The 14,830-nt window shown below is 40.0% G+C and overlaps 1 protein-coding gene across 1 annotated transcript in view; it reads right to left on the bottom strand.

Moving 5' to 3' along the window:
- The window catches only part of LOC149289365 (ubiquitin carboxyl-terminal hydrolase 53-like), a 31,135-nt gene that overhangs the window by 13,379 nt on the left and 2,926 nt on the right, over positions 1-14,830 (bottom strand). Inside the window, exons 2-11 of the mRNA XM_089490745.1 lie at positions 11,784-11,876; positions 11,233-11,367; positions 9,907-10,020; positions 9,533-9,615; positions 5,944-6,049; positions 5,035-5,181; positions 4,373-4,522; positions 3,325-3,493; positions 2,218-2,397; positions 1,382-2,072 (exon numbers count right to left, since the gene is read on the bottom strand). Of these exons, the coding sequence (XP_089346871.1) occupies positions 1,382-2,072; positions 2,218-2,397; positions 3,325-3,493; positions 4,373-4,522; positions 5,035-5,181; positions 5,944-6,049; positions 9,533-9,615; positions 9,907-10,020; positions 11,233-11,367; positions 11,784-11,876 (1,868 nt within the window). The remainder of the gene's footprint in view (positions 1-1,381; positions 2,073-2,217; positions 2,398-3,324; positions 3,494-4,372; positions 4,523-5,034; positions 5,182-5,943; positions 6,050-9,532; positions 9,616-9,906; positions 10,021-11,232; positions 11,368-11,783; positions 11,877-14,830) is intronic.

The following is a 14,830-nucleotide window of genomic DNA, read 5'->3' as shown; positions in this document are numbered from 1 at the left end:
CATACAATTAAATGCATCTGGCTTAAATCACCCAGGCAGACCCCCTAACTGAAATGACTTTATCTAATGAACAGGACTTAATTAACATTGCCATAAAGAAAGAGGCCAGTGTGGTGATTGGCCAGGGAATGCAACCCAAAATATAACTACCTACAATGGCAGGAAATAGAACAAAATTAAATAAAAAAACCCAATTTTCTTTAGTTGTATTACTGAATACAACACTACATTTAATGTTTATTAAGCATTAAAGATACTAAACAATCATTCTACTGGAAAAAAATACACCAAAATAACTGCCATTACATTTGAAAATTAAATGGACATTTTGATTCCAATTAGAGACTCCTTGAATTGAAACAGCTGGAGACCAAATAAATTGACGTAAACAGGACGACCCATTGATGTTACAGTCTCCAAGTCCGAATCACACCCTCTGTACTATGCCGTTATTTTGACTTTGACATCCTGGAGTCAAACTCATGGCACACACAGTGTTGTTTTAGCATGAAAGTCAATTGTTCTTTAAAGCTACGGCGAGCGCAACACAATGACAAGAGGCAAATATTTATATGTCACAAGGGTTTACGTACGAGCACATTACTTGTAATAGATCTGAGAATGTATGCATTGTTAACCGCTAATAAAAACACCGAAGCTTAGCAAAACAAATGGAGCACTCGAAAAGAACATCTCACAGAAGGAGGGGAATTAATTACGTGCTGCTCCATTTAAAAGGCAATAAACTTACACAAAACGCTCTTACGGGAACTAAAGAAGAGTGTTCAAACAACATATGTATGCCTATGCGGTGTAATTTTAACAAAATCATTTTTTAGGAATCCAAATAAAGCAACAGCTGCTCCAAACTGGCTGCGTCATTCAGGAATCATGGCAACGACAATGGTGACCGTGATAAGTCAAGTGGAGAAGAGCTGAAACTTCACACAGGAGCCTTTGTTCTGCTGCAGATTTATATTAGTAGCCATGGCAACTAATGGTTCTACATCCCGAGAAGTAGTCTGACATAATACACAGCAAATGCCTATTAACCGCTTATATAAATGGAAAAAACATTTTTTGCCACAGCTCCTAAAGTTCGTAAACAAAGTATTTTATGGAAAACGGGTGACGTGTGCTTTAGAGAAACGTTCCCTGCTTTATGCTACAGGCTCAATGCAGGTGTGGGATTGTAGACACAAATTTAGGAATGTTGGGTTCCCAAAGATTTTTTGGCTCACAATCCCAAGGTAGTGAGATGGCTGCATCCAACTATCTTCTACCAGTTCTAGACATCTATTCGGAAGAGCAAAAATAACTAAACACTGGCATTAATCATCTGAAACACGCCACTTTATCAGTACCCATCGTAAAGACTTACCCGTACAAGCTGGTTTCTGGAATGCTTTTTAAATCAGCAAAACTCGTCCCTTCAATGACTGGAGAATCCAGATTGCTTGATCCACTGCTGATGTGATCGCTGCTCTCATATCCAGACTCGGTCCTCTGCATCTGCCAGCTGTCCAGGTGGTAAGCCTTGGAATCCGAGTTTAGTTTGATCCTTTCTGCCTGGTTCTTCCCTACAGACTCCAATGAACTTCTGCTGCCAGATTCCTGTTTTATCTCATCTTCATAGATGGTCATTAGGACTTTGCGTTTAGGGCTGTCCTTAGAGTTAGGATTAAAAGTCTGGTCCTTGGCAGGTTGGTGTTTACCGTTAGTGTTCGTTACATGCCCAGGGCTTTGTGGGCCTTTTTCATTTTCATTAAATATGCTGTCCACATTTAGAGTTTCCCGCATGGGTTTCCAAGGTTTCCGGTTTCGAATGTTGCCCCTTTCTCTGTTGTCTTGGCTGCTGTCTGTTTCGTAGCCAGTGGAACTGGAACTTTTCACTTTGGCTACTTGTTTCGGTTCAGGAATTGGAACTTGTCCTGTAACCGAGGAAGTCTCTCTGGACTGATGAGCAGGTCTTTCTTGCTTGTACGGTCCTTTCCCTTGGCTACTGTAAACATGTGGCTCAGGATACTGTCTGAAACCATTTCGAGGAGGAGAAGAACCAGACTTTAATTGTGCTCCTGTGTAGGGCTTTGAATTGTATACCCCTCCACTAGATGCCTCTGCAATGGAAAAGATAAATGTTAACTGTGTATTTTTTATGTTAAATTTAATTTAACAAAGTTAAACGAAAACCAGTATTAACCAAGGCAGTCAAAGAACATTCTAGAAGTGTTAAATTAGATTTCCAATTACCCTTGGATCGGGGAATTTCTCTCTTCTGTTGTTTATCCACATTTTTCCTTTGAGAGGACGATGTGCTTTTCAGGTTATTGGCTCTTTGCGCACACTCCCTGGATATGTCTTTTAGCTTTTCTTGCGGATCACTGCGACTCAGTTTAACTATTAAAAAGAAAAGCATTAAGCTTAAATGCCACAGGAAACAAACTATACTGAGCAATGTCATAACAGAAGCCAAAATGCATGCCACCGAATAGGAGCAGTGAGAGGTTTTGGCAGAGAAAGCCATCCTCCCATGCTAAGGGATGTAAGGGCAAAAAGAGTAAATTCCAATCAGCGTTATAAAGGGTTGGATTAAGAAAAATAAACGAAGAAAAGTATAAGCACCAAAACAAGGGAGGGGAAAAACATGAAGAAAGAAAAGCACAATTTAGACAAACAATTATGTGCTACAGACAGGTTAAGAAAAAATGCTTACAGAATCTTAATGGGGTGGTCTACCCATCACTTTTTAATGGGCAATAGTTCAACGAAAAAGGGGAGGGGGGAATCCACAACATGTACAAAACATTATTTCATATGCGAGTTTAAAATATTAACATTGAAGAAGCCAAACAGTAAGTTCAATACCAGGTCCTCTGCCAGCACTTGACTGAACGCCCCGATGAAATCCAGAATCCTCCATCTGAAACCTGGGGCCACTATTCTGATAGATATGCTCAGCAGCCCCCTCTCTGCCATGATCTGGACTTTTTGATCCACACGGCATTCTTTCACTGCCTGTAAAATACAAAATGTATTAAAAGGTTAAGTGATGATTTCTAGTTCATGAAAAGATAAACATCAATTCGGGGCCTTTTGAAAAGTGATGAAATACTATTCTCTAGGATACAATGTTCAAAGCTATTTATATTGCTCCTTAACTCTCGCCAATTACAAAAGGAAATTCTTAAAGTGCATACGTTACTTTGACATGTCGACGTTCCTAAAAAACAAAACAAAAGAAAAACCTCTTTCTCTGTAGTTCTAAGAATTACAAAATAATCCAAGGAATTAGAAAACACTTAGAAGGAAGGAAAAAAACCTCACCTCCATTCTCATTGTTGAACACTCTCTTGTAATGAGACCAATGTAGGACCTGCCTTAGAGAATCTTCTGTAGTTACCGCCGTACCATCGGGATTAGCATAAAACAGAAGCAATGGCTGGTAGTGACAGCGAATGCACTTTGTGACCACATCTTTCCATTTGTTTCCAACCTGAAAGATAAACGCAATTGCATGATAAACTAGCCTAAGGCATGAAAAAATGCCGATACAGGAATTGAAACGTGAAGAAACCTTAATAATCATTAATGGTTATATAGGTCATTAAATGTTTGTAATTGCCTCTAAAGCAAACAACCATACAAGATAGTTCTCGCCATACGCAATTAACAAGCCTTTGCTTTTAGACACAGCAGCAAACAATGCCTTATTGTTTATGCTTCTACAATAAACCCTCTTCTGTTTCATGCCCTTTATTAACAGTATGTTATTTGCCATGGATCAGTCAAGTGTCCTCTCATGCCAATACAACATGCACGAAATGCTCCGCTTGTATTCTATTTACACATATCCATACACAAATAAATCTAAGCCGACAACAGGAAGGGATTAACTGAAAGCAATCCTAAAGTGATCTAGGAATTTGTAATCCTTTGCAAAACAAAATGCACCCAGCCATTGAAATTTAGATAATCTTAAGTACAAAACCATTTGAAGTTTAAATGACATGCCCCTTTTATTTCAAATATCTTTTCTCCAATAACTTTCCTAGCCAACTGGCTGGCACAGTGTATAGGTGAAATTAACACATACATCTTAGCATTTTTCAATTACAGGTGCAGGTAAAACAAAACGCCACATCTGCTAATGTAATAGGAAGTAATATTAATGTTTTGTCTAAGCAGCAAAACACTATTTAGCATGACAAGTGCCAGAAAAGACATTGTTTGCAAAGCCAACACATTTACTCATTCTTCATGTATCTGCTTGCAGAACAGCCACATCAGTTTGACGTATACGGTTTTCTCTGGTCTAATTCTTAACTTCGTTATCACAGAATTAAATGTACATTTGAGACATTATACGCGTTACCTCTTTCACTGATGCGTCATCAAAGAGAACCCATCTGGCACTTTTAGTGTGATAGGCAAAGGCACAGTAGTGTTTGCTCGTGTAGCAGATCATACCCACAAGGTAAAGTCTACTTTCTTTTGCTTGCTCATCAGTGACCCTGAAGAACAACTATGTAAAAGTGAGCGCGTTAGTACATTTCATAAAAATTTGACAGCCCATGCAGCAATCTGTAATAACCCGACATATGAACAGAACCACATTGCAATTTGAGGATGGTTAAAAATCAGCTCTAATTGCTTTTCATCATTCACCATGTTCTCAAAATTGGAATAAACATTCAATTAACTCAACGGCCGTCTCATAAACCACAACTGAATAGTAACCATCCTATGTTGAAATAATTAAAGCTAGAATACTTGACTAGACTTGATCCAATAAGGTAACAGAGTAATGGAATTTAAACATGCATGGAATATGCCTTCGGCTCCCTTAAATCTAAGTCAAGACTAAGGACTGGTTAAGGTCCGAGCCTTTACATCAGTAAAAATGGCCAGACTAGATGGGCCGAATGTTTCTTATCTGCCTTCAAAGAAGCAATTTTATTTTGCGTTCTACACGGTACTAGCTTTTCTGCCAGAAATGGACATACAAACATTGCAGAAAAACAAATATTCTCATACCCCCGGCAAGTAAAGTTGAGTAGCCAGGTTCCGTACAACTTCTTCTGTCAGATCGGAGTTATCAGAATCCCAAACCAGACCGATTGTTACAATCTCTGGGCAGTTCATCAGGACTCGACGGATTTTGATCTTTTGGCCACAATTGCTCTGAAAAGAAAATCAAATAAATGCATTAATTTATACGTGCAAACCGAGGAGAACCAATACTGGCCACATGTAAGTCTAAAATCTGAACATATTGATATAAGGTTGGGCAAATCTTGTTCCTGAAAAGCACCTCTCCAGCTTTTAAATGCCACAAATGTGTTCTACCTCAATCTGATAGCAATGTTAAACACACATTAAAAGCAAATAATGACCTTATTACAGGCTATGAAAAGCCCAGGAACACTGATGGAAAATTACCAGGACCAGTGTGTATGGAAAGCTTGCGGCTTTTTAAAACATTCTAAAGCATTGCTCTTCTCCTGTCAATGCTCAATGTCTTTGTACTGACTTGAAAACCCCATCAATCCTACTATTCAACATCGTTCATTCAAAAGTCCTCCCCTAACTGCTATATGAATAAAAAACATGCTTTGCCAAATCTACACTGCAGTAAGATCACGAGAAACACAATCCTTTCTTTTAGGATTGACAGATGCATAACTAAATATAATATATACATACACACACACAGATGCATAACTAAATATTATATATACATACACACACGCACACACACACACAACCATTTCCTTTGCTTACTTCATGGCCAACACAGTAAGGTGCGTAACACCTGAAACCTAAGTGGTGTAACCCAAGCAATATAAGAATAGAACATCTTGCTCCCTGAGTAATGAAAACCTCCATGTGGTTATAAAATAACGCGTGCTGCACCAAAGAAAGCTACGTCTTTGTTCTGCTTACCGGACATTTCCTAAAGTCGTCTGCGGTGTTAGCAGTCTGAAGTAACTCAGCAAACATCTCTGGTTTGAGGCGTTCGTGTCTCTCGAGCATTCTGTCAACTTCATTACTGAGATGATTGAAGGAGAGAGATACACATAAGAATCAAACACAGCATCATTTTCCATTCCATTTACATACACCTTTCAAGATACAACCGACTGTACTTTGCTTTCACAAGGTTATGCATATTATAGTGTTAGACGCAGATAAAACATTATGGTCCAGTCACCAAGAGTCAAGTCAGACCAAAAAAAAAAAAAAAAAAAAAAAAGCACTGATAAGCTTCATCTCTAACTATTAAAAGGGACACTCATTGGGATGGGCAGGGAGCTGGCCAGTACTGGCCTGACTTGGCGATGATTGCACAACACGGGCGCAGGCAGAAAGGGTCTCCTGCGAGCCTAGGATCTGGGGAATGAGGTAAATGCATATGGAGGGATTTAGCACCCCACCATGTATTTGCATGTGGGAACACATGACAACATTAAAACCACTGGCTGGGTAAACCTTTATTTTACAAAAATGTTTTAACCTGTCCAATGAAGTTCCAAGTACCTCTTCAGTAAAAAAAAAAAAAAACAAAAACAGTCCCACATCACCACAATTGCAGTGATCATGGGGTCATAGCTGTAGCTGACCGCTCCACGACTGGACATCCATGAATGTTATTGCTTAAACAGCCAATCACATGCATGTATACGGTTCATTGACAAAGGCAGTTAAGCCTTCTCCTTCTCACTGCGATAATGCGTTGGAGAGACAAACAACCATAAGAAACCCAACACCCAGGTTTAAACCACAAAAAAAACTGATTCATTTTTAATGTATATTGGTTAGTTAGTGTGGTGGTAAGTTAATGGAAAATTAGGTAGGCTTAGGTAGGGGTTAAAAAAATAGAAAATTACTTAGAAATATATTTTGTAAAAACTACCTGCAAAACTGTTTTTTAATTGTAAGAATTCATTTTTTACATTTTTTTCTAAAAAAAAAAAATAAAAATCAATCAGCAAGGTATATAATTTGTGTAGCTATGCTAAATGAGAAAGAGGGAAATAAAGGTCGAAGAAGACTTCGCCAAAACATGAAACTTAGCTGGTCGTGTAGCATAAAAAAAAAAAAGCAGTGGTGAAAAATGGGTTAAAAGTTACTCTTAATAAACAAAGAATAGCTAAATTTTCTTACTAGTGTTTCCATTGCAAAGACATCGGGAATGTAAATTAACTCATTCACTCCTACCACTTTTAGTTTCTGTTCATTTAAATGGATTTCGTTATATGCCTGATGAATAGCAAAGCTTTTAATGCACAAGAAAAGGGAAGACATGCCCTGGGTGCCCGCACAAAAAGATCTCCAAATATTTAAGCTAAAAGCAATAAGCGCATATAAAAAGAAAACAAAAAGGCCAGGAATAAAAAATAATACAGAATAAACCTGTAAATGTGCACAAGTTAAAGAACATACGAAACTCAACAACGTCCTCATACAGCTGTAGCCATCTGTATGCTGGCAGAGTTATACAAACTAGTTAAACCGAACACTCCACTATCTTTTTTTTTTTGTTTGTGAGATAGATAGAGATATATATATATATATATATATATATATATATATATATTTATTTTTTTTTAATCAGCAAACGGAATTTCACTTCTAAAGGTCATGATTTAAAAATGTAGCTACTTATAAATGCTCTTTAACATCACACTGAAAAAATACACGAGGGACACAGCAGCCTAGAGGAAGAACATCTTCTTGTGTCTGGAACCCTGGGCCCAAATAACATGGTACACTTTCCGACTGAGTCACAATTCAAAGAAACGGCAATTGAAATAATCCATTAACATGCTAAATACCTCCCACGCCATTGTAACGACACATTATTTATCTCCAGATTTGGGGGGGGGGGAGAAAACTTCCTAACAAAGGCTTATAATGCCTCTGACTCATTAGAATTAAGAATGTAGGGTGAAATCATTTCCTGCAACTCCTGTCTGAAAACACAAAGCAAAATGAATGTTTCGCCGCATGCATGCAAACCACCAAGGCTAAGATATTTTACCCGATACAGGTGACAGGTACACTTGGGGCCACGCAAATGTATCAAAGGGGCAGTAATTCTTTACTATAAAATAATTCTACATTAGAAAATGATATTCTGCTTCAAGCAGCCAATCAGCAGCAAGAATAATCAGAGCACGGAGGGGAGGGTTAGCTGCAGATGCCGAGCTGCAGCTTCTACCTCTTGCAAGTGCTTTTCGTTCTGGAAGAATGCATTTTAAAAGTACACAAACAGTCCTTTAATATTCTGAGGCTGTCGGGACAGTGAATTGTCCATTTAAATCAATGAGATGCCTTTTCAAAGATCTCCTCCATTAGCAATGCAGCATTAAGTATCTGCCTTCCCTACAGGAGGTAACTCACTGGGCTTCATAACATACAGTTAAGTCAGCGAGCCAAAACCACATCTACACACTGCAGTTCAGTGAACGAACCACACCATACGAGATGAACTTGTGTTAAATCATTAGTCTGCTTTAAGATTGAATTAAAAAAAAAAAAACAGCCATTTTCACCAAATAATAAATTGGGTAGATATAATACACCTGCTGCTGTTTGAGAGTTATACCCTCTATTCCTCTAGACCAGGGGTCTCCAAACTGTGCCCCCCCAGTTGTTGCAAGATTACATTTCCCATACTGCCCTTTCAGCTGGGAGAGGAGCATGGGATATGAAGTAGAGGACTGCACTGGGAGGCGGGTCCCGCCAAAAAACTTGCGGGCGCGGGCGGTCTTGCTGGGGCTGCGGGCGGGAGGTCAGGCACTGTACCTGCAGGTCCCGGTAATCCCGCGCAATCCCGCGCAGTCCCGCAAGGCTGCCTTCTTGCTGCTCCCTTACAGTGTCTCCTAGCTTGCTCCGCCCAGGAACAAAACGGAGTCACGTGATGTGACATCACTTCCTGTGACTCCGCCTTGTTCCTGGGCGGAGCAAGAGAAGAGACGCCGTGAGGGAACAACTCGAGGGCAGCCGCGCGGGACTGCGCGGGAAATCAGGTAAGGAGGCGGGCATGATTGGCCACAAATGTGGCGGGAGCGGGCGGGATTGGCCACAAATGTGGCGGGAGCGGCACACCCACATTGCGGGAGCGGGATTAAAAACTGCGGGAGCGGGATTAAAAAAGTAGTCCCGCGCAGGGCTCTAATATGAAGTCCTGCAACAGCTGGAGGGCCACAGTTTGGAGACACTTGTTATAGCCGACAGCGAGGCTCTCCAGATACCGATTAACTAGAACCATGATGCTGTGTCAACGCACAGTTCACCGAGTATTAAAGGAATCTTCGTTCTGCAACAGCTAGAGGGCTACCTGCGTTATACTGGTGTCTGCAGTTACGCGTTGAGCTTCCTGACATTTGGCCCAGTCACTTAAGTATATCCACCTGCACTTGTGGCTACCTCTGCTCAGCAGCTTGTATAGTTAACTATATCTAGATGTGAATTTGTGTTAGAAACATAAGGCTCAAAACCCCATTATCAGGAAATGTTCGGAACTCACCAAAGAGCCGTGGTAGAAATATAACGAACAAATTCGGTAAAAGGCAACGGATCAGATGAGGCACCACAGCTTCGGCAGACACACTAAGAGAAAGAAATAACCAAGCGTAAATGGGACACTATCAACATGTACAGGTCTAGAATACTAAAAATCCATCTCTCTGTCATCACACACTCGAGTGGAAAACACACAACCTTCCCTTAATAATAGAGGAGAAGAACACAGTAAAAAGGAGTATGGCTTAGGAAACAAAAGGCACCAGTTCACAGCTAACATATCCACCACGACAGAAGTAACTGCCATATTATTCCAACAAAACATCACCACCAACATGATATATGTAGGTGCAAGAAGTTGGATCAGTTCTAGCTTACCTGTTCATACAGGGTCATGGCAAACTTCTGATGGGTGATGCATGATTTTGAAGTGCACATATCTCCTTCGCTGTTCGGGACAATATGAAAATGAATCCGCTGAAGTATATTCTCCTGAATGGGGAAGAATAAGCCATGACGTGTAAGCTATGAAAGCAATTATTGCACACAAAAGACCGCAATGTGAAAAGGACTCTTTCTATGGGGGGGGGGGGGGGGGGTGTATGGCCACTACACCAAGGATGTACACAAAAGACCCATATACCTATGAGTTATCTTTTCAATATCCAACCATGAAGTACGTTAACAATGAAACAGAACACGCAAAACACAAAGTTTAATTATCTACTGTTACGGTACAAATGCCAGTTCCCCCAAGAACTCATGCTTAACTGGCTCCCTTTCTTCGCTTACTTAGATACAGCCTTAGAAACGTTTAAAAATATAGACGACAACTGAAACATTAATCATTAAGGTTTGCTTCTCATTAAAGAATACAACTTAACTTTCTCTAAGCCTTTGACTGACCCACCTTTAGGTCTGCGGACAATCTCACGTTAACCGCAAAAGCATAGTAATCCTTCAAATTGTTCAGCAGAGTAGGATATTCTAAATTTCAACATATTTAACTCTAAAGCTACTTAACCCCTTCCGTACCAGCGTTCTCTTATTGCGGCTTCCATTGAAGACCGCAGTTTTATTTAAACATTTTAAATTCCTTGCTCGTGATTCACTTCAAAGCGATCACGTGCACGGAATTGAGGGGGAGTGGCTGCTACGGATCGCTGGGGACACCCATGGGTCAGCAGCAGCTGCCCCTCGCGATCCCAGCTTCCATAGCGACGCTGGATCGCGCATCATCGCTGACGTACCAGGTACGTCCCGGTCTGTGGGCGACACCCAACCAGGAAGTACCAGGTGCGTCACCCGTACAGAAGGGGTTAAAGGCACTCCTTGGTACCTAGAACTATGCCATGTTCACTGTAACGCTCACTGAAATCTTTTCTTGACCGACTCCTTCGCAGCTTGCCAGTTCTCTGTACGACATGACTCCAAAGAGTCGTATTCGCCAAATGCAGCCTTCACTACACCCGAGATGCACTCAAGCTATCATGTTTTAACACGCTCATTACAATATGAACGGACAGCAGTTTAGGAAACACACTGACCAATGCTCCATACAATGAGAGCGTCAATTTGAGTTACAGGCTCTTACTAGTCCTTAAATACTAGATTATAAACTCATTTTGATAATCAGTTATCTTATTTACAATATGCGTCACTTTTATCGCTTTTTTTTATGTTTTTAGTTTCACATATACTCACAAAACATTCAGCAGCATCATCCATGAGGCCAAGCTGGAAGCGATGTTCATCTTTGAAGCTCTCCGCGAGGGCATGTCTCATAGCATCCGATGGCAGGACCTTCTCACGGCTGGTCTGAAACTGCGCAAATATCGACTAAAGGCAAACAGAAGAGAGAAAGCTTTAAATTAGCTCAAAGTCTTAAGTTAAATAAAACTTACATAAGAGAATATAACTTTTTTTTTTTTATATAAGCCCCTCAAAAATTCACAAAGATGTTGTCTCTGAGGTTTACAATCCACACCACTAGGGCTCAGTCTGCTTTGAAATTCAAGTTGAAGTTTTCCTTCTAAAATCAAACAGCATTTTTCCAGCTAAGGATTTCTATTGACAGGAATTATGAACTTTAGGAGTTTTAGTATGTTAACTATTTGATTACCTCCCAACAGGTACGACACAATCTGCCTATAGGTAAAAAGTGGAAATAAGTGTATTTAGAATATTAAATACTGTGTTTTAATGTATATTATAATGTATCGTGTGTATGTGGATATCACCGATTACGTATTTACCTTTAATGCACAAAATATGCAAGCATCTCCTAAACAGACATGTCCAGTTAGTCCACGTAAACTCCTTCGGAATATATCCAATTGCCAAAGAACCTGCAAAACATTTCCGTGAAAACAGATATTCTATTATATGCCAAAAACAAACATCTCACAACCCACTGAAACATTGTCATTCATCCTAGCATAGAATCCAGCTTTACACATTTATATATGAGGGGCACCCGTGGATATCAAAGCCAAGTAAACATTGTTTGCTTACCTCCCAGATACTGAGTAGTCACGTAAAAAGGTAGAAAAGTCTAGGAATGGAACTTTATGCAAACCGTGAAAGTGTTAAAGGCAGCTGAGAAATGTAAAATATGGAAATGGGCAGCCAGAGGCATCGGCTGCAGTAAATAACAAAACTATGCAGTGTTGGCACTAAAGCGGAAAGTCAAATGAGGAATACGTATGAATTTAACATTTGATCAGGGAAGAGGACAGGGGCACGAGTGTTTGTTTAAAATCTGGTGAGTTATGGACCACCGTTCGTGCACACAAACATCTGAATTCAATATATTACACGCGGCACACCCTGCACATTCTTGTGCTTTATTTTAACTTTTGATATTCTCTGAAGCACGGCACCACAGGGTGAACGGTACCACTGTGTGTGGAGCATAGGAGAAAAGATGCATGAAAACGAATACAAGGGAGGAGAAGACCTAAGGCTGAAGAAGCCATTAAGCTTAAGGGAAGGCGACCTCAAGCAGAGGTCTTACCTATCTTAGTTTCTCTTGGAGTTTACCAAAAACATGGTAGGTAGTGACAACCACCCAGCAGCATGCCACCATTAGGGGCATATAATTATCCATAGAAGTTTCTCAATGCCAGTCTGGCACAACGGACTAAGAACATGGCATGGTGTTTAGGAAACGGCCAGAAGACATACGCAAATGCTTCACAGATACCTCTAAATACCAGTAAGCCTTGAAATCCACAAAACAGGCATTGTGAAACCCAAACATATATTGGAAATACTCAGAGCGTTTCACAGAGTTGAAGCCACACATTGAAGATGAAGTGAAAACCTTGAATTGTGACAAAATATTTAGTCCAGATGTAGCACCTTCTCGAATTACACACCCAGAAGGACAACTTCCGCTGCGTGACATATCACCAATGTAGGGCAGCTGAGAACTAGGTCACTCATCTAGTCCCGACCACACTCCCACTGCAAAAAATAGGAGACAAGCCAAAAAAAGGAACAAATGCAAGCAGCAGTACTGACACGTGTCTTTTTGTTGATTTTTTCCCCCTTTTTAATTAAAAAAGGACCAGTGGAGTCCTACTTTCATGCACAACTGCATACAAATTCTGTGTTGACTCCACTGCATTTTACCACATGCAAAAAAAAAAACCCCCCAAAAAAACATGCATTTCTTAATAACTGGAGAAAATGACCGTTTCTTACGTGCACATGCTCTACAGCACTTGCATACATGATAGCAGCAGCTGCTACTACTAGGTATGGCTACACGAAGGATCACTTAGTGACTCGTTCCACAGCGAGGACAAAGATTTTTTTGTCGAAAGCTCGGAGATGTACAATAAGGTAACTGCAATGTCCTTATTGTCGAATGGATTGCTGGTTTGAACACGACTCCTGATTCACAAGCATAAATGCTAGCTTTCCTGCACATATGTGGTAAGGAGACAAGTGCAGAAATTATGTGCCGTTTTCTTTGTTCATTACTATGTAATTAGAAAATAATTCAAAATAAGAAAATCTCACAAATAAACTGCATATAAAAGGGGTTTATTCACTAAAGGGGAGAGTTGTGGTTTTCCAATCATTGGCTTCACTATATTATATGAAGGCCCATGGCAAATGTCTGCTGCAGGAAAGGCTTGGCTGGCCCTGTATAATGCATAATTTAATCACTGAGGTTTCATCAGTCTTCCCACCCATTAAAAGTTATGCACTAGGCAAGACCAGCCGAGTCCAACCCTTGTAGTGAGGGAGTTGACCGTACAACTCACCAAAAACAGCAGGTAGGATCCACTCAAAACCCCACTGCTGTGAACAATCCAGGGATTATTTGACAGATACAAAAAAAATTTCCTGTCTCATCACAGCAAGAAACGGTATACAGTAATAAAACCATCAGATTACTTTTACATACGTATACAATAAAACATAGAATTGGTACCATACGACGAGGACCATACTTCCATACGAGCCCGTACTCTTGGCACATCTTTCTTGCTTTACATCAACTGTTGTGTACCACTGGCTTGTCCATGACATGCTTTATATCTCCAGCCTGTTGTATGACTTTTGTGTGGGTCCAACTATTTTACATTGTCTAATCCTTAGTAATAGTCCTGGCTCAGCCTGTCAATTTTCATTTCCCTGTGCTCGAGTATAGCACTTCCTTGCTTGCTTTCCCAGTCACCTGGTGCATCGAAAGATAGCAAAGTCTCTGACCACGTTGAGGCTCAGCGTCGGATTTTTCTAGTCGAATACCCTAATATCTGCAAATGGTATCTTGCAAGAAGAATTATATATATTTGTAAAAAGAAAAACACCATTACAAAAAAAAAATGGATTCTGGGTTCATGTCTACAAAAGCAACTAATGGTATGGTCCACAGTTCCTGTAGGATATAACCACTTCTTTTTACATAATCTGCTGTGAAAAATACAAGTTAAACCAGGATGACTCAAAAAGAAAAAAAAAATGTGGCACTTTACTTGGCTTCTCAAACACTATTTGGTTCAAAAGGAAAAACAAAACACTTTCTACTTTAACCTTGTTAAGGAAGTATATTGCAGAGTAGATTGGAATTCAAATGGACTTCCTTCCTTCTTTGAAAAGTCCCTTGGTGGCTTTTGTCAACTGGTCATAGAATTTAGTTTTAAAAAAATCCCTAGAACATTTTAAGCCTGTAGTTATCAAGTGAATTATAAAACCAATTAATGGATCTATTTGTAAGTGATGTGCAGGAATTTACACTATTGTGAAAGGTACATGGATGTCAAAACGTGCTACAGAATAGTAGACA

The sequence above is a fragment of the Sceloporus occidentalis genome, unplaced genomic scaffold (assembly GCF_023333645.1).
Source record: "Sceloporus occidentalis isolate IW3139 unplaced genomic scaffold, rSceOcc1.0.p SCAF_46, whole genome shotgun sequence".
Taxonomy (NCBI): Eukaryota; Metazoa; Chordata; class Lepidosauria; order Squamata; family Phrynosomatidae; genus Sceloporus; species Sceloporus occidentalis.
Note: the sequence above shows the minus strand (reverse complement) of the source record. Positions and strands in the feature narration are given on the sequence as shown.